The sequence below is a fragment of the Colobus angolensis genome, unplaced genomic scaffold (genome assembly GCF_000951035.1).
Source record: "Colobus angolensis palliatus isolate OR3802 unplaced genomic scaffold, Cang.pa_1.0 Scaffold246, whole genome shotgun sequence".
Classification (NCBI taxonomy): Eukaryota; Metazoa; Chordata; class Mammalia; order Primates; family Cercopithecidae; genus Colobus; species Colobus angolensis.
This window is the reverse complement of record NW_012115666.1, coordinates 294,544-322,331: the sequence shown is the minus strand read 5'-3', so window position 1 is coordinate 322,331 and position 27,788 is coordinate 294,544. Positions and strand designations below refer to the sequence as shown.

The window sequence follows — 27,788 nt, the reverse complement described above, 5'->3', positions numbered from 1 at the left end:
TTTTTTTTTTTTTTTTACCAATTCTCTGGTCTCAATCCCTTGTTTTCCAGGCTCAGAGACTAGACATGCAGGAAAAGAGCTTGCTGGAAGTGAGGTCAGATCACAGAGCTCCTTGCTGCTGTCCCAGGACCTGAAGTGGGAGGGAAGGAGGAGAGGACAGAAATGGAGACATGATCACTCTTTCAATAAAATATACTTTAAGAGTTTATATTCCTTGCAGCATTGTTTGTAAAGAAACAGGCTTGGTGAAACTGATGATGATAAGAAACATCCCTACCTAATTTGTTACTTTTCCACAATTTGAACTTTCCTATTCACAGTTCTCTTGTCCGCTCTGTACCATGCCACGTCCTCATTCAAATCCTGTTTTTTCTTTTAATGAACGATAAAGAATCCTCCATGTTCTCTTTTCAGCGGACAGTTTGCAGTTGTGAAGAAATGCCGTGAGAAAAGCACCGGCCTCCAGTATGCCGCCAAATTCATCAAGAAAAGGAGGACTAAGTCCAGCCGGCGGGGCGTGAGCCGCGAGGACATCGAGCGGGAAGTCAGCATCCTGAAGGAGATCCAGCACCCCAATGTCATCACCCTGCACGAGGTCTATGAGAACAAGACAGACGTCATTCTGATCTTGGAACTGTGAGTGCTGCCTGGGCCAGGCTGGGCGGGAGAGAGTGGGGTGGGCGTCAGCCGCAGCTTCGTTCCAGCTGGATCACGCCACAGAGAGCCCAAGAGATGGATCAGGAATTGGTTCTCCTGTACGGGGTGTGTGAGAGCCATGCTGCCTGACCTAAAACCCAGCCGCAGGGATCTAGAACGAACTCTAAAGAGCAGCTCCCATCACTGTGGTTTCACACAGTTTGCAAGAGGGTCTCCCAGTCTTGGGGTTCACCACTTTCTGAGGTTCATCTTTGTCATGAGCACGTCTATATTCTGAGTTTCCTGTTAAGCTTCAAACATACGTCCTTCTCCCCTCTCTATTCCTGTCCTCTTTTTTTCTGCCTTTATTCCTCTGTTCTCTTTATCTCTTCCCCCATCTCTTCCCCCTCCCTCTATCTTAAATGCATGAACCCCATTTTTAACTGTTAAATCCGTCAACACTAATTATATGAATAGATAAAACTGAGCCAGAATCACTGAAATAGGACTTGTTTTTAAAGCAAGTTGCTGATTTTCTCAGGCAAGCCATGCCCATCGGATGTTATTATGGGAAACTGATTGTGGCGGGTTCTTCTGTGGTGTTTCTCATTTCCCTCTCCCACCCCGGCGGTCCCCAGCTTCCTGCCTGCTGTGCCGAGTGGGGCCCCGTTCCCTGTGGCTGAGTCCAGCAGCACATACTGGCGGGAGAGGACAGGAAGCCAGCTTGGGGCACACATCTGCCTGTCTCCAGGCTTTTGGGATGGAGGCCAGATGTGAGTGCCTTGAGGGAGGAGGGACAGATGGAACCAAAGAAGATTTGAGGACATACCCATCCTCGGTGGCTCTTAGTGATGACAGACAGGCTCCATCCATTGAATTCAGCCTCTTGAATTCAGATTCGCCCTTTTGCCCATCCAACAGTCCTCTTCTTTGCGATCCAACAGCCTCCTTCTTTGCAGATACCTTAGGGGTAAGAAGAAATTTTTAAGACCACAGGAGAAGGTTGGCAGAACTGCCAGGCCAGCTCCCAGGCGCCACCCTGCAGGCACCTCGACTTTGCAATCCCAGGTGCCTGCAGTCCCCACAGCATCTTGTCTCACCACTGGGATTTGGGCACATTTCTGTATGGATCTCAGCCACAAATTTCTTAACCATAAAATGGGGTTAATAATATCTCAGAAGGTTTATGGGGAGATAAATGAGATAAGAATTTTTAAATACCTAACTCTGTGCTGGTTTGTAGATGAGATTAATATGTTCCCTCCCTCCTTCCCTTCTTCCTCCCTTCCCTCCTTCCTCACTCCCTCCCTCCTTCCTTTCTTTCTTCTTTCCTACCTCCCTCCCTCCCTCCCTTTTCTCCTTTCTTCCCTTCCTCTCTCCTTCCTTCTTCCCTTCCTTGCCTCTTCCAAATCAGCATTTCTCAATCTTGGCACAAGTGACATTTGGGACTGAATCACTCTTCCTTCAGGCTGTCCTAAACATTGTAGAATGTTTAGCAGCATCTCTGGCTTCTCCCTACTGGATGCCAGTAGCACTCTTCCCCCATGTTGTGACAACTAAAAATATGTCCAGACATTGCCACATGTACCCTGAAGGCAAAATCTCCTGCTTCCCCCTGTACCCCCACACCCTCGCAACTGAGAACTCTGGCTTTAAAGGAAGAACAGAGCTTTAAGGGGCCAGTAGATTAAGGACTTGCTTAGGGTACAACAGAGGAAAAGGGACAAATCGTGGTATAATCCTCACTGTGGCTTTATATGGCTCCTGGGAGGCAGCAGCCTAGAGTGAAGATGGGGGCTGGGGAACCAGACAGAACTGGGATCAAAATCCAGGGCAAATCCTTTCTTGTCTTTAAGCCTACATTTCCTGCCTTAAGACAGTGAATACAAAGTGCCTGGTAAAAGAAACATAACAGATCACAACTATTCTGCCTTTTCAAATAATTCCCAGGTTGCGCCCAGTGACTCAAGAATGTCACTTATCCTCATTTCATACTGAAATATTTGAGCAATGCCTGTGAGTCACTGGCCCTCTTGTGCCTGTCGGCCTGTACATATTGTGCATTCAACTTCTGTTGACTGACCCCAATTCACAGATAGTTCCCATTAGGTGCATTTACCCTATGCCTAAATTGGGTGGCATACAATTATTTCTTTTTACCATTTGATTATGTAAAAATTGTATTTGTAGTAGAGCAAGTATAGTGTTGGAGGAGGGTTGTGTCATTCTATGACAGTTAACACATGTAAATCATGTAACCAGCACTCTAATTGGGACTCAGAACAGTTCCCATACTCCTAAATACTCCAGTACCCCTTGTATTAATACTACCCCGTCACGCCTACCCTCTACCACCTAACCCCGGCAAGCCCTGAACTGATCTTCATCACTGTTTGTATTAGTCCGTTGTCACACTGCTGTAAAGGCAGACCCAAGACTGGGTGATTTATGAAGAAAAGAGGTCTAATTGACTCATGGTTCTGCAGGCTGTACAGGAAGCATGGCTGGGGAGGCTCAGGAAACTTATAATGATGGCAGAAGGTAAAGGGAAAGCAAGCACCATCCTCACATGGCCGGCAGGAGGAAGAGAGAGAGAAGGAGGAAGTGCTACACACTTTCGGGCAACCAGATCTCCTGAGAACTCTATCAGGAGATTAGCAAGGGGGACGTTCACCCCCGGGATTCATTCACCTTCCAGCAGGCCCCTCTTCCAATATTGGAAATTACCATCCGACATGAGATTTGGGTGGAGACACAGAGCTACACCTTATCGCTATTGTTTTGTCATTTTGAAAATGTCCGGTGAATAGAATCATACAGTATACAAGTGTTTGAAACTAGCTTCTTTCACTCAGCGTGATGCATTGGAGATCTGTGTATGAAGAGTGTGTCCATTTTTATTACTGACTGATACTTCGTTGTATGGATTTTTTTATAATCCATTCACCCATTTGGGTTGTTTCTAGTATTTGATAATCATGAGTAAAACTGCTACAAACATTCACATCCAGACTTGTGTGTGAGCGTAGGTTTTTATTTGTCTTTAGTAAATACCTAGAGGTCTTGGGATTGCTGGATCGTATAGTAAATGTGTGTTCAACTTCATGAGAAACTGCCAAGCTGTCTTCTCAAGTGAGCAGACTGTTTTACAGTTCCTGCAGCAATGGATGAAAATTCCAGTTGCTCCACCAGTGGGGCCCCGTACTGTTTTTCAGTTGTAGGCTTTCTAATAGTTGCATCTTGGCATACCGCTTTACATTGTTAACTGCATGATGACCCTAAATGAAAGCTGAGCGAGCTCACTAGGAACAGCTTTTAGATAGAGGGAGCGGGAAGGCCCTTAGGAGCTGGCCGCTTCCTTCACAGGGCTAGACAGGTCCCTGGTTATTTGCTCTTCATAAATTCTAGTGTCCCCTGGGAGCTGACTGTCTTTGCCTCTTCACCACCCAGGCATCTGAGGGGTTGTGATGGTTCCCCTCGTGTGTCAACGTGACTGGACCATGAGGAGCCCAGATATTCGGTCAGAATGATAATTATGTCTGTGAGGATGTTTTCGGGTGAGATTAGCATTTGAATCGGTAGACTGAATAAAGCGGAACACACTCCCGAGTGTGGGTGGCTGCATCCAGTCAGTGGGAGGCCCGAACAGAACAGAAAGGCTGACCCTGAGTGGGAGACCGTTTTTCCTGCCTCACATGACTTTGAACTGGGACACCAGCTTTTCCTTGCCTTTGGGCTTAAACTGAAGCATCAGCAGTTCCTGCGTCTTGAGCCTGCTGGCTTGGGCTGGAACTACACCATCAGCTCTCCTGAGTCGCCAGCTTGCCGACTCACCTTGCAGATTTGGGGACCTGCCAGCTTCCATAATAATGTGAGCAAATTTCTATATATGCGTGTGATGCGTAGGACACGTATGCGCAGTACGACGTGTTTCTCCGGAGAACCCTGACAATACAGTGGCACTAGGTACCTAAAAACAGAAAGTGCGTCTTGGAAGTCTGTCCCATGTTTTATATATTTGCATTACCTTGAACAGGTATGTTGTAAATTTTTTTCTTTTTGCTATACTTGTTTTGGAGGTTATATTTTATCATTTTTGATAGACTATTGAAAATATTAAATCTGTCCAGGAGAAACAGTCATCTTTGCCTTTGAGAAAATTACCATCCTAAATTCTAATGTCTTTAACAGAAGCTTTAGTCATCAGTGACAGATTCCATTTCCACTTTTCTTTCTTAAGAATGTTGAAGTGGCCGGGCGCGGTGGCTCAAGCCTGTAATCCCAGCACTTTGGGAGGCCGAGACGGGCGGATCACGAGGTCAGGAGATCAAGACCATCCTGGCTAACACGGTGACACCCCGTCTCTACAAAAAAATACAAAAAACTAGCCGGGCGACATGGTGGGCGCCTGTAGTCCCAGCTACTCGGGAGGCTGAGGCAGGAGAATGGCGTGAACCCGGGAGGCGGAGCTTGCAGTGAGCTGAGATCCGGCCACTGCACTCCAGCCTGGGCAGCAGAGCGAGACTCCATCTCAAAAAAAAAAAGAATGTTAAAGTACGGTGGTGGTTAAGGAGAGAATCAAAATGAAGAACTTGTTCAGAATATAACCCCATGGGGTAATAGTGGTTGTTGGTCTGAATCTTCTGGCTCAGTAATTTTTGAGTGGATGTAGTTTTGGGATTTACTGCTTTGACATGAGCTTCATGGCAAGTCGAATTTACTCTGAGGGTTACTGAGGAAGCGAGTCCCCTTGTTGAAGCCTGATGCCTGTCTCTACCTATATATATGTGAGTTCTCTCCTCCAGACTCCAGGCCTATCCTTCCCACTGAAATAAACATCCCAAACTACCCCTTCACTTGATATTTCATGAACCACTGCCACTGACCCAAAAAGGTGTCTTTTCTGCCCTTTGTACAGAAACTATTTGGGATCTGCATTAAAGGTGCAGTTATCAAATCCCAGTCCAGGATCTGCCCTTTAACATTTTTGCAAGCCTGAAAGTAGCTTTAAAGTCATGTGTTTTTTTTCCCCCACCTGCTTCACTGGAGAATCATTTCACAGAGGATCTGTCATTACAGCTCAGCATAGCATACACCTGAAGGAGGCAAATGTGATTTCTTAAAATCACGATTTCAGATTTCATGTCCTCCATGTCCCATTGTTCTCTAATGAAGTCGTGCTGATACCAGAATTTCTTCTTACTGTGTTGCAGCTCACCCACACGGCGTCACATGGGCAAGCCACTACAAAACTTTTATCCCCAGCGCTTGGATCGTTTCATAACTTGCCTTGTTATCTAGTGAAGGGCAAAGCCAAACTCACAGAACTTAAAAGTCGATGCTATTTCTAAAGTATGTGGCATTGTTCATCAGCAGCCCTGGCTTCTAGCTTTCCATTCCTAAACTGGCTGCTCAGAAACAGCTAAGTATTTTGGTCTGCGGATAGTTATGCCTTTTTCTGTCTAGCTGTCCTCTGCCCAGCCATTGTTCAAACCCAAGTGCCCTTAGGGGATAGGCATACAATATAAATGAGGATGGTTGGCCTCCCTGAAGCCTCAGTGTCAGGGACGCCAGCTGTGGAGACTGTGGCCCACTGGAGCACTGAGGCCCCACCCCAAAGGGACAGCCACCAATCAGTTGATTGTGGTTGTGTGTAATTTTGGATTCAGTGTTGTCAGCTCTTCCAGTTTTTTCAGGAAAAGTCTGTAATCGAGATTTTTTAATATTGGCAGTCAGTTCATAGTATTCATGAACAGACAAAATAAAGCATCTGAAGATTGTGTGTCTTGCACAGACTTCCAAATTCTAGTCTGTTTTATGTAAGCAATAAGTTGATTGCTACTGTAGGAGAAGTAACATGGAAAGACTGCCTCAAGGGGTTAGTGATTCTATGGGAAGGGCAGGATGCACCCTTAGCATTATAAAAATGATTTTTTTTAAGTATACAGTTTAATTTAAAACAGTGGCTCTTAAACTTTAGCATGCATCAGAATTGCCTAAAGGGCTTCTTTGACTATTTGGCAAGCTTCTGGAGTTTTGTATTCAGTGGGTTTGGGGTGGGACCTAGGCGTTTGCATTTTTATTTAATTTTATTTTTCCTAGAAACAGGGTGTCCCTATGTTACCCAGGCTGGCCTCAAGCTCCTGCACTCAAGTGCTTCTCTCTCCTCAGTCTCTTGATTAGGTGGGACTGGGGCATGAGCCACTGGGCCCAGCTCAGAATTGACTTTTTATTTTTTTTCTTGAGACAGGGTCCCATTCTGTCACCCAGGCTGAAATGCAGTGGCACATTCATAGCTCACTGCAGCCTTGAACTCCCAGGCTTGAGTGATTCTCCCTCTTCTGCCTCCTGAGTAGCTGGGATTACAGGTGTGTAGCGCCACACTCAGCTATTTTGTATTTTTTGTAGCTTCAGAGTGTCACTTTGTTGCCCAGGCTGGTCTCGACCTCCTGGGCTTATGCAGTCCTCTCACCTTGGTCTCCCAAGTTGCTGGAATTACAGGTGTGAGCCACAGCGTCTGGCCAGAATTTCCATTTTTAACAGATTCCCAGGTGATGCGGATGCTGCTGGTCTGGGTTCATCTTTTGAGAGGCTGTGCTCCCCGCAAAGGATATGTTGCCGTGCTGTGTCCCTGTCTTAGTTCATTTTGGGTTTTGCAATAACAAGACCACAGACTGGGTAATTTATAGAGAAAATAAGTTTATTTCTAACAGTGCTGGAGGCAGGAAGTCCATTCGGCTGCATCTGATATGGTCTTTTTACTGTGTCATACATAACATGGCAAAAGGCATCGCGTGGCAAGAGAGGGCAAGAGCCCACTCCCGGGAGCCCTTTTTTAAAGGTGCTAAACCCACCCATGAAGGTGGAGGAGCCCTTATGGCCTAAATTGCTTCTTAAAGTCCCCACCTCTCAACACTCTTACAATGGCAATTAAATCTCAACTTGAATTTTGAAGAGGACAAACGTTCAAACCATAGCGTCCCGGTGACTCAGAACTTGACCTTTTTGGAAATGAGATCGTTTTAGATGTAATTAATTAAGATGAGGCCATACTAGAGTAGCATAGAGAACCTAATCTGATAGGACTGGTGTCCTTGTAAGGCCCTGTAAAGACAGAGGAGTGGAGTGAAGCGTCTACAAGCCAAGGAACCTGCCAGAAACTAGGACAGAGGCATGGAGCAGATTCATCCTCAGACTCCTTAGAAGGAACCAGCCCTGCCAACGTTCTGAGGTAGGACTGCCAGCCCCCAGAACTATGTGATGACAAGTTGTTGTTTTCAACCACCCCATTTGTGGTCCTTTGTTAGGGCAGGCCTAGGAAACTAACACAGAGGCACCAGTTAACAGAAACTAGATGTCCCGGACTGGGAGCCTACTCACATGTTAATCTAAAATTCTATAAGCAAGTTAGAAACAAAACAAAACATAATGCCTAATTATGGTAATGCCATCAGATAACTGCAAAATGATGCAATACGTACATCTTACTCCCTGCAGATAGCCTGAGCAGAGAAGGATTGGAGAGGGGGTGGGGGTTTGGAGTCTAACATAAGATAAGGAAGAAATGGACATCACCAGCTTCTGGCCTGCTTCAGGATGGTCACCCGGGTAGCTCCGGATCACATGTCTGAAAGGTTACCATGTTAAGAATTGTAAAGTAAAAGTGCTAAGATGTCCAAGTATTAGCATAGCGTATTGTTCCACAGAAATCAAGCCAGTTCAGTTCTCCAATCCTGTATTTCTCCCCTTAGTTGTTCTGCTTCCGTTTCGAAGCACATCTTTAAAACAGAGTAACCCATTTAGCTTTCTCTCTCTTTCTTTGTGACAGGAAATTCCATTTAATTAGTGCAGTCTGCTGTGGTTGTGGCCAAGTGCAGGGCATGGAATGAATAATGCATTTCTTATATTTAAAAAGGTAATTTTACTATGTTTTTAATCATGGTAAAACAACATACAGTTTACCATCTTAACCATTTTTAAGTGCACAATACAGCAGTGTTAATTATATGCATGTTGTTGTGCAACAGATTTCTAGAACCTTTTCATCTTGCAAAACTGAAATCGTGTGTGCCTATTGAACAACTCTTCTTTTTAGCTCTGTTTTTTACTTTGGCTAAGTTAATAATTTCTGGAATTCAGTTTGCCCATCACAAACAACTGCTAAGTTGTATTCAAACATTTGTGCAGTATTAGGTCGCTCTTTGTAGGATCGCAGTTCAGTTGGCTCACTCTGTCTTTCATAACCAAACTGAGCTGCTAAATAATCAGAATACAAATACAACTTTGTTTTTCATTGTATGTCAGCATGGTGCATGTGTGTAGACGAACACATGGTGCCTTGGTCAGCAAGATCGGAATCACAGGAGCCTTTCAAGAAACACATGCCGTGATTAAAGTGATAGTTTCAAAGGATCTTAAAAGTGGCAAAAATGGTACAGAGCTGAATGCGGTGGTCGGGACTTGGGGAAGCTGATAAATGGAGTGTGTGGTGCAGACCCCTTCCGTCTCCTATCTCTGCTTCTCTCGGGGCACTCACGATCCACAATAGCACACACTCAGACTTCCTCAGTGCCTTCTTTTGCTGCCACATTTGTTCTCTCTTTTCTGAGCTCGAGCCAGCTCTTTTGACTTTTTGAACTTTTGTCTTTATTCACAAAGGTAATTTCAAGAGCTCTTGTGGGTTCCACTTCTGGCATCCCGCTCCTCAGATATCTACTATTAGGCAAGAGCAGAGAAGTAAAGTGCATTTGGCAGCAGTCTCTGCCTTTCAAAGCAGAGCTAAATCATGTAAAATAGGTTATTTTCCATCCAGGCATTCTCTTGAGAAAGAAAACCCTGTGTGTGTCTTCCCCCACACTCTCCCTTCTTGCCAGTTCAGTTGAAAAGTGTTCCCTTGATGTTATTAAATAGGTATTTTCACTCACTGAAGTGGATTATTTGATTTCTGCATGGTCTTAAGAAAAACTGAGACAATAGGCATCTTAAAAACAAAGCCCGTGTGGTATCTGTGAGCTTGTAGATCTGTGGTTTTTAGGATATAGTCATAACTTTAGTATCTGCCATGATGTTCTCCATGCTGATTACATGAGCTGTAAGTAATATTTGGAATCTCTGCTCATCTCTGCTTAAGACCCATGATGGTGGTTAAGTTTGGGAAACTGAGGCAATGCTGCTCAGGGACCGCCACAGCTCCAGGCAGGTGACTATTCTTAGACTCCTTTCCAGGGACCGGACTCTCTTGCACCACTCTCTGGGCCGGTGCAGATCCTGCAAATTGTTCATACTTCCTCTTAGAAACTCTCCCCGATCTCATATCTTCTTCCTGTTTTGGCCAACCGCTTCCCCAACCTGCACATCAAGCGGGTGTAATGAAAGAGAACTTTGTGGAATTGTGGCTTTAGCTGTCCCCTCACATGTACTGGTTTTGCCTCTTGCCCAGTTCCCTCTCCTCACTGCCCCAGTATCTTCCCCATCCTCGTCATGGTCTCCCCAGCACTGTGGCTGCTGCCATCCTGGCCGGGCAGCTCCCTCTCTCCACCCAGAGCCAAGTCCCTTCCAGGCCCCGGGGCTGCCCGTTTGGTGGTCAGGCTCCACTCAAACCTTCCATTTGACTTTCCTCCACTCTGGTCATACAGAGTCCACATCCAGGTCTTGCTGTGCCCAGAATTCTGGGATGGTGACTGGGGTGATGATTGGAGACAGGCAGCAGGGGAAGGTTCGTCTCCAGCTGGTACTCCAAGACAGAGAGTGCCTAGGCCGCAGGTCCTGGGAGCATTGCCTTATTAGATCAATATCTGCAAGCAGGTGAGTGGCAGCCTTCCCAGGACATCCTTGAGCCCTTCAGAGCATCCCCTTCTGCCTCATGCCTTGCAAAATGTGGTTTCACAAGCAGATACTTCCAAGAACAACCTTACACTGATTTTTTCTCCTAATTTGTATTTCCAGATAACCAAGTATTACCTCATCTTCTTCTTTTTAACAACTCTTTTTTTCCCTGTGTGTAACTTGTTTTTAATATTGTCAGAATTACTGCGATGCAAATGAGGAACATCAGGGCTCCAGCGGGAGCGCTGGGAATATGTGCTTGTTCCATGTTGAAATGTCAGTTTCATTTCCAGCCTCTGAATGAAGGCAGTGACTGAGCATGGCTACCGTGAGATGCAAACACTATTCAGTTAACAAAGTTACATAGAAATGGACTCAAGGACCTCGTCTTCCCTGGATGACAGAAGTGTCATTGACATTTCCCCTAATATTTTGATAGGAAAATTCAAGTAGAGTTGATAATTTCGAAAAGGTAGGGTGGAACGTTCACTACTTTTAAGGCACTTGCACTTAGGCTGGGTCTTCCCAAACTGCCTGAAGAGAGGATATGGTTAAACGACGGAGTGGCTTTCCTTGGAGGAAAAGGGAAACTGCACTTCACTTTACCTTTCTGAGTCAGCCACGGTGGACACCTCCCTGAAGTGATCTCATTTAATCCTTGCGTGCAACTCCAGGAGAGTGGCATTACCACCCTGCAGATGAGGAACGCTGTGCCCCCTCTGTCCACATACAGGTCACAGGAGCAGGTGGAGAGATGCTCATTCTCAGACAGTAGCCTCCTGGTTAGGGAATTCTTTTGTTTGAGTTTTCCAGGCCCTAGAATTCTGCTAAGCCACTGTAGGATTTTGCCTGCAAGGCCCCCTTGTCTATGGGCTGGTTGGCCAGCTTTACTCTTCCTTCTTGAGAGTGACTCGCACATTCAGGTGGTTTTGGAGACACATTTGCTCCTCCTGCATTTGAAAGCAGTGATTTAGAAGCTTTTGAAAGCCAATCTGGCCTTCCAGCACCCCTCACGTTTCTGCTTCCTTTCCTAGCGCAGCTGCATTGTTCTTGCCTCTCATTTCTTAGCATTTCCATGAAGTTGGAGGTGGGTAGAAGATGTTCTAGTTTTCCAGTGGGATTGCTGAAGTGCAGGAGTGGGATGGCTTCGTGGGGGCTCTGGTGTGACAGTGGTATGTGCCTATATGCCCCTTGGATACATTTCTTTGAGGGCAAGACTGCATCCTACTGTGGCACCCACAGCACTTAAGACTGTGCTTGGCCCAGTACAGGGATGTCAAATCCAGATAGAGCAGGAGGAACAGCAGGATCTGAAAAAGAGTTACATGTGGCTCAAGAACCATTTAGTTGTCCAGGGAGAAGGACATTTTTAGGGGAAATGTTCATTTACTTGCATGTGCTTCAGAAAACTCTCGACCGAGTTTCCTAAAGAGCAAAGTGAATATCAGGGTTTGGGTCACTTTGGGTCCTACCAGGAAGCAGATGACCCACACAGACAGGGCAATTTGAGACTTAACAAACAAGCATGCAAGGTTTGGAGAACATGATAAGTGATGGGGACGCACCCTCTGAGAACAGAGCTGTCATCGCCCTTGGACCTGAAAAGTTAAACAGAGGAGTGGTGTGAGGACCCCGGAAAGGATAACTTCCTGGAGAGCACTACATGACATGAGCTGAGCCTTGGTAGAGGGCCTCAGCCAAATCCACGGCCACATGGCTGGAAACTCTTCTCCTTTTCCGTGGGGCTACCTGTTGGCCAAACTAAAGTAGTGTCCTGTTTTCAAGGGAACCTTTTGATTCAGTCTCTATGAGCAGCCTCCCTAAACCCAGAAGTGGATGTAGGAGATTGGAGCATGATCTGGAGAGGCAGGGAGAAAGTTACCTCACTCCGGGTTCAGAGGGATTTGTCTTGGTTCTCTAGTCCAGTTGACACTTCAGACCTGATGCTGTAGCTGATTAGGACAACCCAACTTCCCGGTGTCCCCTTCCCCAGTGGCATCCTTCCACTGAAAAATGCACCATTTGCCACTGCATAGTTAGGGTCCATTTGATCTCATGCCCTCTTTTCTCAAAGACTGTGCCCATCAGAAATTCTTTAAAAGGGAGTACATGGTTTGGAAGCATGATCCCCTTTTGTTTTCCCTATTGTAAACTTCGTTGTTGGAATGGGGAGGTAGAGACATGGAGGGTGAGGGCCAGACGTCTTGGCTGTTTGGCAGGTGATGGCTTTCCATTGCCAGGGCCACTTGCACAGCAGGAAAGCTCACCTACCTCTTCTACCGCTTGGGTGCCGCATCCATCTCAGAAGGGATGCGAGTGGTCTTGGTGCTCCTTGGCATCCATGTTTATAATGGATGCAATGGGGAGGGTTTTCATGGAGACAGGATGCAATCTATATTTGCTCCCGTCTCTTCCTTGACTCTCATTCTCTCTTCAGATCACTTTCATCTACCTTCCATTTCCACTACTGGCACTGAAAGGGTGCTGCCAAAACTTTCTGATACTTATTGCAGAATGTATTAATTTGAATGCAGCCCATGATACTCAATTGTCACCTCTTAATCAATTGGTAATCCCTACAGATGTATCTCTAGGTCTCTCTGGAGCCCTACAGTTACTTCTCCAGGGGCCTATTTGACATTTCCACCCAGACAGGTCTCCCCAGGTACCTCAACTTCACGTGTCCTAAACTGGACTCATAGCATTCCCTCCACACCCCCTACTCCCCTCTGCTTCTCTAGCTCAGTCTGTGGCATCCGCATCTTCCTGTTTGCTCCGACTGGGAACGTTGGAGCCCTCCTTGCCTCTTTCTTCTCGCGCATTCTCCATTGTGCCACACATCTAGTCTTCCATGACATCCTGCAGGCTCTGCCGCTGAAAGAGCTTCTGAGTCTCCCCTTATTACCATTCTCTTTGGCCGTGGCTCAGAATCTCGAGAATTCTTCCCGAATTATTACAGCATCCTCTAGTTTCTCTCCTGTTGAGCTCACCCCGGGATTGATTACAAAACAGCTGCTTCTCTTGCTGAAGAATCTTTGGTGAATGGCACATGAATAGATGCTCAGTGTTATTACTCAGTAGGATCTACAACTCAGAAGCACCGTGAGATGGCACTTCACACCCACTAGGATGGCTATAATAAAAAAGACAGGCACTCTCAAGTGTCGGCGGGGATGTGGAGAAATTGGAGTGCTGGTGAGAATGTAAATTGTTCCAGCCACTTTGGGAAACAGTTTGTCTGTTCCTCAAAATGTTAAACCTAGTTTCCATAGGACTCAGCATTTCCCCTCCTCAGACTGTACCCAAGAGACATGAACATGTATTTCCACATGAAAGGAAGAAATGTTATTCATAATAGACAAAAAGTGGAAACTAACCAAATGTCCCTCAGCTAGTGAACAAAATATGATATGTCCATACAATGGGCTGTGACTTGGCAAGGAAAATAAGGAGGTATTAATGTGTGCGAAAACATGGATGAACCTTGAAAACATGCTAAGTGAAAGAGGCCAGACTCAATAGACCACACACCCTATGGTTTTATTGACATGAACTGTCCAGAGTAGGCACATCTGTGGAGACAGAAAGTAGCTGCATGGCTGCCGAGGGCAGGTGGGAGTGTGTTGGGAAACAGGGGTGGCTATTCATGGACACAGGGCTTCTCTTGGGGGTGATAATGTTCTAAAATTAGAATGTGGAGATGGTTGCATAACGCTGAAAATACTAAAACCCAGTGAGTGGTCCACTTTAAAAGAGTGAATTGTATGGTGTGTGAATTATATATCAAAAAAGATTTAATCTTGTATGGCTCCTTCCTGCTCACAGAATGAGGTCCATGATTGGTAGAGTGGTGCAGAGCCTTTGAACCTGTGTCCGGGCCAGTCCCCATATCCATCCATGTCTCTTCCACCCCACTTTGCCTCTGCCCTGATGCTCCCCACACAGAGAATGTCTTGCCATCGCCAGATCACACCTGTTCCCCTGTAGAACTCCTATTCATCCATCAAAACCCAGCTCACATGTCACCCTCTCTGGATTTCCTGCCCACTCCCGTTAGGTTTAATTGTTTTTGTACTTGTGTTTTCCTCACTTTTTAGGCGTGTGTCGATTATAGCACATACTGTACTATATTTTAAATGTTTGTGTGTCTCTCCTGCAGTGGACTGTGAGCTTCCTGGGGATGTACCAGTATTTTACTGGTTTGTTTTTCTATGCCACGCTTGTAGGAGAGGGCATACATGCTAGCGCACTGTCAGTGCCCAGTGAAAGTGGTCGAAGTTGAATTCTGTCAGGCAGACTGGCTGGGAAACAACAGTAAGGACCCTGAGGAACCACAATGAGGAGCTTTTTCATGGCAAGGACAGTGGGGTGAAGAGAGGAAACAGAGCCACAGGCAGTGCTTCCAGAAGGCTCTACCTAGTACGTGACCTGCCATACTCTAAGTAGTCCTGTCTCATGAAAACAAGGCAGTTTGTCAGCAGAGCTGATTTCCACCCTGAGCCTGAGAGGACTGAGACTCAGGACCATGTGTTCGAGCTGGATGCATGGGATGGGAATGAGCCCAATAGAAGGACAGTCGATGGGACTCCACGGGCAGGCATTGAGAACCTATTATATGGCTGGCATTGTCATGCTAGAAGCCAATGACAATCAAAGGTGGGCAGTTGAAAGTAATGCTGCTGATTGTCATTGTCATCTGGTAGAGTCATGTCCATCACGAAACAGGTACCAGTGCACATTTCTGCAAAGAAGGAAAGAAAGCCGATGAGCTCTTCAGAATATGAGCTCTTCAGACTATCGTAAGTCTCGTTTACCCATTACAGCATCTTCCATGGCACCCAGCCCGCTCTTACCCTGGCATGCATGGGCCCAGACAGACGATGCTATTGAAAGGGAGATCTGAACCTCATCTGCCCTTCCTTAGAGGCCTCTGGTGGGGGCAGATCTCTGCTCTTAGCTCCTGCTTTCAGCAGAGCGGGGTTTCAGGCCACCTACTCCCTGCCCCTTTCCCCAGGTGGGTGGTGGAGACCCTCTGCTCATGCCCCTCCTTGGACTCTGATTCCCTCTCCTCTCAGGGCCAGGTTTTTTAGAGCTTAGAGAGGGAAAGTGGGATAGAAAACAAGTGACAGCCCTACCACCTGCTGAGTGAATTCCAGATCTTTCCCATTTTCCATCGCTTCCTCATCCTCAAACCCTTCTTCCCCCTCCTCAGACTAAGGGAAGAATCGCTCTGCTCTATGCCTGTTAAAATTGCAGCTCTCCACGTCTCAAGGTGGCTAAGGAACAGGCAGCACATCCTTCAGATCAGCTGTGTGCCTCTGATGGGCTGGTGGCCTTCTGTCCTGGGATTTCCAGGTCGTGAAAGGGCAGGGAGAATTAAGCCCAGTCAAGGAGGAGAAAGAGAAGGAGTAGGGGGAGGAGGGGGACCAAGAGGAGGATAGGGAGGGGGAGGAGGAGGAGGACAGGGAGGAGAAGGAGGAGGAGGACAGGGAGGAGAAGGAGAAGGAGGAGGAGGAGGAGATGGTGATGGAGGAGTTGGTGGTCTGTGCTTCCCCGGATAATAGCCTTCCCTTGTTTTCAACTAGTCCAGGCAGATTGATTTTGGAGAAAAACCCCATCTATGGCTGTCCCTGCTTGGTTTACTCCGGCCGGCCTTTTGTTCTAGTGCCAGTTGTAATTACCCAGGCTGGAGAGATGCCTGGCGGCCCCTGCTTTTCCGTTTGCCCCACTTTTGATTGGCCTAATTATTTCTGTGGGTCTCCAAAGCCTGGGCTGAAGCCATTAAAGGAACCAGAGACTTGGCATGTGCTGCGGCCACTCTGGCTGTTAAGTGTCTTGTTTTTCTGTGCCTGAGCACTTTCTTTAGTTCCAGCCCAGGAATCTCCATGTGCCCACTGGAGGATGGAGCTATAGTTTGTCTCTCAGGCACTTCCTCTCTACTCTCCCTCCTCCAAGTATTGCCTAGAGCAAGGATTCCCTCCCTTTCCTCCCCTGGGACAACATGCACTGGTCATGACCACTTACTTTGAGCACTGGGGTAAATGGCTGAGGTTGTCTGTGGCTGTAGATGATTACCTGGAAGGTCCAGCTGCATACCCCAGGGCCGCATGCAACACCCGAAGGTGTGGGGAGAGGCCTGAGCCTCTACACACCCACATCCCGTTCACAGCGACCCAGTTATCGGACTCGGCCTTTGCACTGGGGTACTCCATGCCCAGAGGCTGGTGGGCTTCCTATCTGCACCACCTAGTGCAGATTCCCTGCATTCCTGGAGCCATCTGCAGTAAGCATTTCCACATCTCCCGGCCTCCCTGACCTTCCCAGTAAGGAAACAGTCTTCATCATCTTCCTTGTGTGTATCGCTCCCATTGTTGGTGTACCATTTTCTGAGTATTTGCCAGACTCTGTGTTTCTCTTGAAATCTAGAGCTCAGGGTGGTCTGTGGTCTGCAGTTCTTTGGATGTTGAACATTAGGGGGTCTGCCTCTTGCTTTGGGTTTGAAATCAATTGCATTCCTGATGCAGGCAGCTAAGGATTCACACTGACTCTGGACTTTTTTTTCTCATTCAGAGTTTCTCATCTGAATTTGTTTTTAATTTCACCTGAAGTGGACACTGTTGAGCAACCCTCTCTACCCTCTCCTGCCTGTTAGAACAGTGGTCTGGGTGACTCTAGACCCTCAGCCTCTCATCACCAATCTGGCAATCCGCAGTTCCCCCACATCATACCAAGCTGGGCTCGGTAGAGCCTCAGCAACCTCAGAGCCCTTTTTCACACATTACCACCTCTCTCCAAGGGCATCCTTTGGACTCATGGAATGACTTGGGATGCACATAGAGCCACCGTTCTAGAATGGCTTTTGTGCTTGCTGACTTGCACTTTTTTTTTTTTTTAATTTCTCTGAGTTGATGGCCTCCACCATTTTCATTTCTAAGAGGTCTCTGGGAACTTTTAACAAATTCTGATTTCATCTCTTTGGAGTATTTTTATGGTACCTCCCCCATCCATTTCTCTTTCCCGTGCCCCCTCGCTCCCTATCCCCTGTGGAAGCAAACATTCAAGCGGAGAATCAGAACCTGAGCCAGTGCCCAGTGTTGGGGTAGGAGGCTGTGGTTTCTGTGAATCCTTCGTAGGTGTGACAACCTCCTACACCAGACACCCTGCAGGGTGTGAGTGTCACCCTGCTGCCTGAGCAGCAGGCGCCGGTACCTCCCAAAACAGCACTCAAGGTTGTCCTCTCCTGAAGGTTGTCTCTTACAAACCAAGTCTCTGAACCAAGAGCACATTTTCAAGAACTCCAGTCATTTTGATATATTCAGTGGGTAGAAGGAGGGTAGATTCTCTTCCCTGAAAGGGGAAGAGAGAAAAAAAGATTGTTTTTGGTTTGTTGCCTTGTTTCATAAATGCCTCCTTATATTCCACATAACGCTTCCTCAATTTAAGAAAAAAATAAGCTGGGCGCTGTGGCTCACGCCTGTAATCCTAGCACTTTGGGAGGCCGAGGCAGGTAGATTGCCTGAGTTCAGGGGTTTAAGACCAGCCTGGGCAACATGGTGAAACCCCGTCCCTACTAAAATACAAAAAATTAGCCAGGCGTGGTGGGGCGCGCCTGTAGTCCCAGCTACTCAGGAGGTTGAGGCAGGAGAATTGCTAGAACCTGAGAGGCGGAGGTTGCAGTGAGCCGAGATTGCACCACTGCACCCCAGCATGGGCAGCAGAATGAGACTCCGTCTCTCAAAAAAATAAATAAATAATAGGACTTAAAAAAAATCCATGTCAAGCTGAGAACTGCAGCCTCCTGTTTGAAAATCCACACCTCAGCAAACTGCCACCCGATCATTTGGCCCTGAATTTGAGCATGCCATCATTTGAGTCAGTGGGTTGGGTAATCATATAAGGGGCCCAGTAGGACTTGAAAACACAATTGTTTGTTATGCTGTGCTAGTAATGACTTCCACCTTCTTAACAGCTGAGTGAAGAGGTCTGGCCCCACGTCTTCCCGGGCCTGCTGGTGTTAATAAATCATGGTGCATTTTCTTTTCACCAATCCAGCATTCTGTTTCCATCTTGGATGCTGAAAGAAAGTCACGGTTTTGCTTTTTTCATTTATGAGTGAAAGTGATTACCTTAAAAATCTTCCTTTTCCACACAGGCTGGACCTTAATGCAGCTTCACAGATTAGTCTTTCATGCCTTTGGAAGACCACGTTTTTGAGGCTAGAGACCTTTTGGGGATCCCAAAGTATTTCCAAATGTGGATCTTTCTTTTCTTGGCACAGTTGGCATAGCTAACAGGTTTGGTCCCTCATGTACGAGGCATACATCCCTGAAACATAAGGTTTTCTGTGCTGGCAGTGACTGTCCCCATGATCAAGCAGGACACAAAGGAACTGGAATAAAATTGCCTGTTAGTTTTAGGAGACACTGGGGACTGGGTGCAGTGGTGACACTGTGGGCTAGAGGGTGGGTTGGGGGTGGAGGTGTAAGACAAGATGGTTTTTATGAAAGATTCTGGGTTCCTGAGAGGAAGGGATTGTGCAGGGGATCGAGCTAACGTTTCTACACAAGGACCGTGTGCCATGCTCTTGCTCATAAGCACCTTTCATTTGATCTCATTTAATGTAGAGACAGTGAAAAACCATCCACCTCTGTAGAAAGCTGGGCCTGAGGAGCAAAACCCCTCAGATAGGAGGTAACACTTTGTTCCTGGACTGGGAGGGGAACTCAAGCAGCTTTATTTTTTCCGAATGCTGATAATTGCCATTCACTGAGCACTTTTTATATGCAGGGTGTATTATATACATCGTGTCATTTAATCCTCACAAAAGCCCAAGGAGGGAGGGTTCTGAGATTCTATTGCTACAAAAGAAAGCACTTCAAAGCTTCTTGATGTGAAGTGGCCACAGTCATTTGTTTTGATCACAAATCTGAAATTAGGACAAGGCTCAGCAGGGACAGCTTTTCCCTACTCCTTGCAGCCACAGCTGGAGCGGATGCCTGGGGCTAGAGGATTTCCTACTTAGATGGCCCCTGACATGCTGCGGAGCATTCAGAGGGGACCCCCTTCCAAGATGTCCTCTCACATGACTGACAAGGTAGTGCTGGCTGCCAGCGCGAGTTCAGTCAGGGCTGTTGGTTCCACTCCACCTGTGCTCCTCCACGGTGCTAGTTGGGCTCTCCCACAGCATGGCAGCTGAGACCTAAGGGCAGGTCCTCCAAAACAGGACATGGAAGTTGCCAGTCTCTTAAGACCTGGGCCTGCAAACTGGCACAGCATCACTTCTTTCAGATTCTATTGATCGAGCAGAGACAGCTTGCTCAGATTCAAGGCAATGCAGCAAAAGAAACCACAGCTCTCAATGGGTGGTGCAGAGAGTTTACAGCCATCTTTATTCTACCAGAGGTGCAGAAATGTTAAGTGTCTTCCCCCGGATTACTCAGTCAGCAAGTGGACAGTACCCCATCCCCTGCTTTCTTCCAGATCCCGTGACACTCCTGAGTTGGCCAGAGCACCTGACTGACCTCGGGTCAGCTTCCTATGTCCATTTTTTGCCATCAACTGTACCTGTAGCATCAATGCCCACCACAGCTCCAGAGGCCCAGTGAAGTGGATTCTCTGAGCATTACTAAATCACCTTTATTTGGAATTGACTTTAAGAGCAACACTGGCAGGACCCTAGGCTTGGGAAGGAAACACCCAGGGAGCACGTGATAACCGTCTTCGGATGTGGGAGGCTGACTGTGCAGGTCACAGCACAGCTGGGGTTCCGTGGCCTCCATTGTTCTTGAGTAGTTGACAAACTACAGCCGGTGGGCCCGAGACTGTCACCTGCATATGTGCAGTCCTTAAGAAGAAAATGAAAATGTTTTTATGTTTTCAGATGGTGGAAGAATGAAAGCAAAATAGAATACATAGCACAGTTGAACAGATGCAGAGAGAGAGTGGATGGCCCAGCAAGCCTCTCACAGAAACAGCTTGTTAATTGCTGTCCCAGAAGGCAGAACCAGCACCTGTGTGACCAGAGGTAGATCTCGGGTCGCTATAAGAAAGAATTTTCTAACTAGAGTTGTCCGTCAGCAGGAACAGCAGCTTTGAGCTGAAGGCCATGCAGGCAGATGCTGTGCCTCGGACACTATAGGTTGGTGTTGTGCTGGTAAAGCTCTAACAACAGGCTCCCCAGGGGAGAGAGCCTTGGTTGGTAATGTTTGCCTATTTCTGTGGTATAAATGCTCCCACATGGCCAGTCTCCAGCTGCCAGCATAGCAGCACTAAATGCGGAGTCGGGAGGAGATGCACGCGGTCAGCTCTCTCGGGAGCTCCAGCTTCCGCTGTGATGGGCTCAGGTGATCGTGAGTATGTAACGCTGCTCTTGAGCAGCTCCCAGTGCAGAGACTTGCAGGGTCTTGGGGAGGGACAGTAGTGCTGGGGAAGACTTCTGTGAGATGCCTTCTGCTGCTCTGGGGCCACAGGCAGCCATGGTTAACATCCACAAGCCCAGAAAGATTAAGTACTTTGCCCTGGGCCACACAGCTGCTAAATTCCACATGCTAGTTTATTGTTCTCACATTTAGTTTAGAAAATCTTGATTTCTGCAAACAGATTGATAAGTTTGACTACATTCAAATTTAAAACATCCGTTTAACAAAACATCACTTTAGGCAAAGTTAGAAGGCGAATAACAGATTGAGAGAAAACATTTAGAATATGTGAGATCAAGACACAGTATCCAGAATATGTACAGAGCACCCATCGATCAATTAAAGTTAATGACTATGATGGTTCAGTGAGAAAATGGGCAAAGGATGTGGACACACAGTTTATACCCACTCAAGTACAAACAGCTACTAAACGTGAAAGATGACCAGTCTTGCTACTAAGCAGGGAAGTATATGATAAAACATTGGTTCATGTTTTCCACTTATTCGACTGGCAAAAATAATACTATGCAAGGGCCGGACGTGGTGGCGCACGCCTGTAATCCCAGCACTTTGGGAGGCCAAGGTGGGTGGATCACCTGAGGTCAGGAGTTTGAGATCGCTGTGACCAACATGGTGAAATCCTGTCTCAGCTAAACACAAAAATTAGCTGGGTGTGGTGGCGCACGCCTGTAATTCCAGCACTTTGGGAGGCCAAGGTGGGCAGATCACCTGAGGTCAGGAGTTTGAGATCAGCCTGGCCAATATGGTGAAACCCTGTCTCTACTAAACACAAAAATTAGCTGGGTGTGGCGGCGCACGCCTGTAATCCCAGCTACTCAGGAGGCTGAGGCAGGAGAATCACTTGAACCCAGAAGGTGGAGGTTGCAGTGAGCCAAGATCATACCACTACACTCCAGCCTGGGCAACAAGAGGAAAACTCTGTCTCTTTAAAAAAAAAAAAAAAAAAAAAAATCCAAGCAAGTGAGGACATGAAGCCAAAGCAACTTCATGAACTGCTGCTGGAGGAATATAAGGTTATGCAGCACAGCCTGCAACTGAGCATTACCTTGACCCAGAAATTCCAAAGTGAACTAGATATCCTGGAGCCTAGAAAACCTATCACATCCTCGGAGTAGTCAGATGCACAGGGAATCATTGCCTTCTGGTTTGTGATAGTGAAAATTTGGAATGGACATAAAGACCATCAGTTAGGAAAGGACTAAATAAACTCTTATGTGGACCTTTGGGTGAACATTAGGCTACAATGATAAGGATGCAAGAGATTGATAGCAATGGATATTGCTGAGGTGGAATAGCAAATTGCAGATTGATGCATAGACTCTGTTGTCATTTATGTTCTTAAAATGTAAATAAAACAATGCCATATGGTGCATAGATTTTTCATATAAAAAGTTCTGGAGGGCTATCCACCATACTCACGACAGTGCATGCTTTTGGGGAGGTGGCGGGAGGGACCAGTATTAGGGAGGAGGGGAGATGTTCAGAAGCAGCTTCAGTTTTATAGATGGAGGTTTAACTTTTTCTAAAGGTCAGTATATTTGTAAGAGACCGAGCCAAAATTCAGTTCTTTCCAAACAGAAACCATGGCTGTAAAGGAACCTACCATCTTCCTCAGCAAGTTCAGGCCCAGCAGGTTGGCCGTGGGGAGGCGCCCACATGGAGAGGGGTGTCTGGGTGTGGTTGCCTCAGCCCATGAGGTTGACCTTGCTCCTGAGGGTCCTCTCTCATCATATGTGTGACTTCCATCCTGGCCTCAGGTCCCCTTGACACTCGGCTAAGCAGGAAAATGGTTTTTGCTTAATTTATTGTTGCACAGCTGGGACAACTGAAGAATTTTAAATAAGACTTTACTGAGAGCTGAGAATGACAGGAGGAAAATAGAGTCACAGTAAGTAGGCGGTGTTGCTTATAAATCTCAGGGTTCTTGTGCCAAGCTTGGAATGGCCAACACCTCCTCCCTGCTCAGCCTGGCCACCCACCCGCTCTGCTTGCTCGCTCTCCCCTTGCCCTGCTGGCTGCTCTCAGGAATGTCTAAACTCCACTGTGTCTAGACCCAAAGGAAAGATGCAGACAGAGTGTCCCGTCTCCCATGTAACCGTGGCCCACCTTCCAGCTTTCCTATTTCGTCTCTAAGAGCCAACCTCTTCCCCAGATTTTTGGCCCCAGGAATGTCCATCTGTTTCAGCAAAACCCTACTCTCAACCACAGGAGTTCAGGCCCTATTCTGTCATTAGCATGAGGTCCATATCGGAGTCCCACGCTGTAAACCTAGGACCTGGGCAAGAGACACTCACAGGAGCTTCAAGGTTTTCTCTCTCCTATGGCTCTGAGGAGTTCAGGCCAAGGATTGCTGCAGGGAATATTGGCACCATTGCCATGTGCCAGATGCTCATATCCTAGCCATGTTCTCTTCATCAGTCCCATTAGAACCATAGGAACTAATATCCTCATTTTACAGACATGGAAACTGTGCCTCTGAAAGTAACTTAACCTCTCTGAGGACACAGATCCCGATGCAAACCAGGCTACTGCCTGCAGTGCCTCTGAACCCTTGAGCCGTGTTCTTCTCCTAGGAGTTTGTTCTAGGGACCTTCAGGAGGCTCCTTCCTGCTTTCACACAACCTCCCTGGGTAAAAGGAAAGATCCCCTCCTCCATGAACTTTGAGTGCCAGGCGTGCATGCTGTTCTATGGGAATCCGTGCAGCTCCTTTTAAGTTGTTACTTGAACTTGAATTTGAGGTGAAAACAGACAGAACATGTATTTTCAGATACAGCTTGCATTTGGGATTTAAAGAAGGTAGGGCTAATTCAGGGGCGGTCTTAAGGTTCGGAACTTCGTTGATAAGATTCATTTAATTTGAGGGAAACAGAGCATAGAAGCAAAAAATGTCTCCGACCCCCTGAATCTATTTCCAACCTTAAATTCACTCCTGTTTGCATTTGTCAAACAGGAGTGAATTTAAGGTTCCTTCTTTCCCTTCCTGTGTCCCAGCTTCAGTTTTCATTCAGCAGAGTCCTCCAGCGACCCCAGGAACTGAAATTAAAGTGTGAGAGGTGAGCGTGTGAACACCCTTCAAGGCTTCCCCTAAGTTAACAGGAAAGAACGTTCAACACAGTGATGATGGTGGAGCATTGAGTTTTAGTTCCTGGTTTAGTTAGAGGCAAAGCCAAGAGGTAGTTCGGACCACCGCACTCCTTCACGCCATATATACCAGGATAGTTATGGTAAAGGAGGAATCATCTTAAAATGCTTGGGGAATTCCTTATGCCTCAAAGAGAGCCCCAGATATATATTGCTCACCCGTATTTTTCTGACCTGAATGAAAACATTGTTATAGCAGTACCTGAATGAGCCCTTCCTTCACAGGAGAATCCAAATGCAAGACTAAGAAAACACTTCAGGGATTCTAATTATCTTCCCCTTTCCTTGCTTCTCTTTATTTCCTGAATTGCTTTAGCCAACCTGTAATATTTTGCTTGCAGCTTGTGAGGAGTTATTACTTATTATGGGTTAGATTGGATACTCCCCCACAAAAATTTTTGTTGAAGTCGTAACCTACAGGACCTCAGAATGTGTGGTCTTCTTTGGAAAGAGAAGATCATTCTTCTCATTGGTTACATGACCAAGTTAAAATGAGGGCACTTAGGTGGGCTCTAATCCCATATGACTGGTGTTCTCACAAAGGGGGAGTGTGGATGCAGACACGGACGTGTGCAGAGGGCAGCCTACAGGGAGAGACTCAGGGACAGCACCAGGTGCAGGCGGGGACAGGAGTGCTCACCTGCAAGCCCAGGAGCACGGAGATTGCTGGCAAAGCCCCGGAAGCTGGGAAGCAGCCAGAAGGGATTCCCCACTAAGCTTTAGAGGGAGCACGGCTCTGTAGACACCTTGAGTTTGGACTTGTAACCTCTAGAACTGAGGCAAGAAATTCTGTCATTTTAAACCACCCAATTTGTGCTACTTTGTTAGTGTAGCCCCGGCAAACTAATATACTACCTATACCTAACCCTTTTACTTTTTTATTTTTGTATTATTATTTTTATTATTTTATTTTTATTTATTATTTTTAAAATGTGTAGAGATGGGAGTCCCACTGTGTTGCCCTGGCTGGTCTCAAACTCGTGGCCTCAAGCGATCCCACCTTGGCCTCCCAAAGTGTTGGGTTTACAGGTGTGAACCACCATGCCTGGACCTAACCCTGTTAAAGTATACATTTAGGATGAAATAAAATTTTGAAAATTTTAGTTCTGCTCTCATAGTCAGTGTGACATTGTATTTTTCAAAGATGGCTTCATCGTTACTTGCTGTCCTACCTGTAGGACCAAACACCTGAAATCCCCCTTCAGGAGCTGGATTCTAAATCCCCCCTCCCTCAGGTCTGGACCCTTTTGATGCTGTGTGACTTCTGAAGCAGCATCCACCTGCTTGCTGGGACACTTGCTCTGGAACCCTGACCTGCCCATGAATGGTCCATTTGTCTTAAGGCCAGTGTGCTATGAGGGAGCCCAAACTAGCCCAGATGGAGAGACCACCCAGAGACATGAGACTACAAGGAGAAAGGTGCCCAGACAGCCCCCAGCTGCTCCAGTGCCCCTGCCGTTTCAGCTTCAGCCATTGTCTGATTGTAACCCCATGACACACCCTAAGCCACAACTGCCCAGCCAACTCTTCCTGAATTTCCAACCCATAATATGATTGTCATGGTTAAAGCCTAACATTCTGGGGAGATTTGTTACACAGCAATAGATAACCATAATAGCTAGCATGATCTGTGCTTTGCATTGGTCACTGTCTTTGAATTTATAAAATGTATTACATTATTACTTCTGATTAAATAGTTTTATATTTAAAGCAGACAGAAGACAACCACAAAATCTGGTAGCTTAACATAATAGGATTCGTCTCTCACCCACTCAAAGTCTCATGCAGATAGGATAGGTTGATGACCTCCTCCAGGCAGTGACTCCGGGGTCCACGTTCCTTCTGCCTAGTCTCTGCTGCCCCCGATCCTTCTTGGAGTCCTGTGCTGGGTCACCTGTGTTCTGGTGGCCAAAGAGAGAGAAGAGAGTATGGGTGGGGGATCACATCGGATGTTTTGGACTGCATCTGAAGTGGCACACATCATTTTGGTTTTTTTTTTTTTTTTTGAGACGGAGTCTCGCTCTGTCGCCCAGGCTGGAGTGCATTGGCATGATCTCGGCTCACTGCAACCTCCGCCTCCTGGGGTCAGGCCATTCTCCTGCCTCAGCCTCCCAAGCAGCTGGGACTACAGGCCCCCACCACCACGCCCGGCTAATTTTTTTTTTTTTTTGTATTTTTAGAAGAGACGGGGTTTCACCGTGTTAGGCAGGATGGTCTCGATCTCCTGACCTCATGATCCGCCTGCCTTGGCCTCCCAAAGTGCCGGGATTACTTTGGGATTACAGGTGTGAGCCACTGCGCCCAGCCTATTTTGGTCCATATTTTACTGGCTAGAAGTAGTCCTGGATTCAAGGAGCTGGGAAATGCCCCTTAGTTGCGGGTCTCCAAGAAACAAGGTAGTATGATGGGAACATAGCCGAGGCTCTGCCACATCTGCACACAGATCAGAGGATCTCAAAATACCAGAGCTGGAAGGGCCTTGAGAAATGAGCTTATCTGCCTGTCATCTCTGCATCAGGATGAACAGAGTCTTGTTAAAATATAGATTCTGGGACCTCACTCAGGAAGTAGGTACTAGGAAATTGCATTAAAAAGATTCCCCAAATTATTGTTGTGTGCACTAAGGTTAGAGAACCACTTAACCTGGTTACTTAACCCTCTCATTGTACATAGAGCAAAGGTGAGGTCCAGAGAGGTGATATATGACCTCCTTACACCTCTTGCAGTCACCCACCCCTTGAGGCCAGAATTGGAGCTGGCGCCTCTGCCTCCCAGGGCTTTGTGACCTAGGAGACACGCCTCGAAGGTGTGCCCTGGGGGAGCATACTTGGTGCCTGATTTCTTCTACTCGGAAGAATCCTAATGTTTGCCTTGAAATGGGCCTCATAGGGTAATTAGTATGTAGACAGGGGTCCACTGCAGCTTCAATGATAACCAGAGCTGGTCCCAAATTAAGTCTTGTTATATTTTGGGCCATTCCTAGCAAAAGTCAGGAACCCTCCAGAATGTGTTAATTTAGAAAATGGAATCTTGCAATACCTTCTCCTGCATTATTCAAAAGGCCCACTTTGTTTTTAATGTAGTGGCATGTCCTAAATACCTTCTGTCATGCCAACTTTTAGGGAGGCTTTGGTGATAGTAAAAGACACGGCGGGAGGAGAAAGAACCATGGTATTTTCCAGCTCTCTTGGTGAAAACAGCAAATGTTCATTAGTATTCATTTCACATGATTTCCCTGATAAAGCCGTAATTTAAAACACTGACTCAAAGCCCTAATAAAGGCAGTTAACTTGCTTTCTAAATCTGCTGCACAGACTACTCACCTCTCCTTCCATCAGCCTCCCTTCTCCTAAGCAAATTGTGGAATTTGGAACAAAGAGAAAAAGTGCAAGGTTTTTTGACTGATTCCCTTATTAACCAGATTCCGCTGTTCAGCACATTGTGAGCATTTGAGTTCTGGTTCTCAGCATGCATGTGAAAAATCCTCAAGTCATTTTCTACCTTCAGAGATTTGGGGGCCAAACAGGAAACCAATTACCAAACAGTGCTTATCATGCTCCCAAACCTTTGCTGAAATCATTTAGTTTCAATTATTTTGATTAATTACTGAGGATTTTACAAGCAGAGTTTATGGCAAAAACATCTGCCTTCATGAATTGGCGTGAAGGAGGATGAGTATATATGTAGAAATGAAGGAAGATGAGTATATATGTAGAGATGAAAGAGGATGAGTATGTATGTAGGGA

At 46.6% G+C, this 27,788-nt stretch overlaps 1 protein-coding gene across 6 annotated transcripts in view; it reads left to right on the top strand.

Annotated features, from left to right (window-relative positions):
* Positions 1-27,788, top strand: part of DAPK1 (death-associated protein kinase 1) — a 214,833-nt gene that overhangs the window by 110,101 nt on the left and 76,944 nt on the right. For all 6 annotated transcript variants that reach the window (XM_011945873.1, XM_011945872.1, XM_011945871.1 and 3 more), the window contains one exon: positions 415-636. In XM_011945873.1, coding sequence (XP_011801263.1) covers positions 415-636 — 222 coding nt within the window. The remainder of the gene's footprint in view (positions 1-414; positions 637-27,788) is intronic.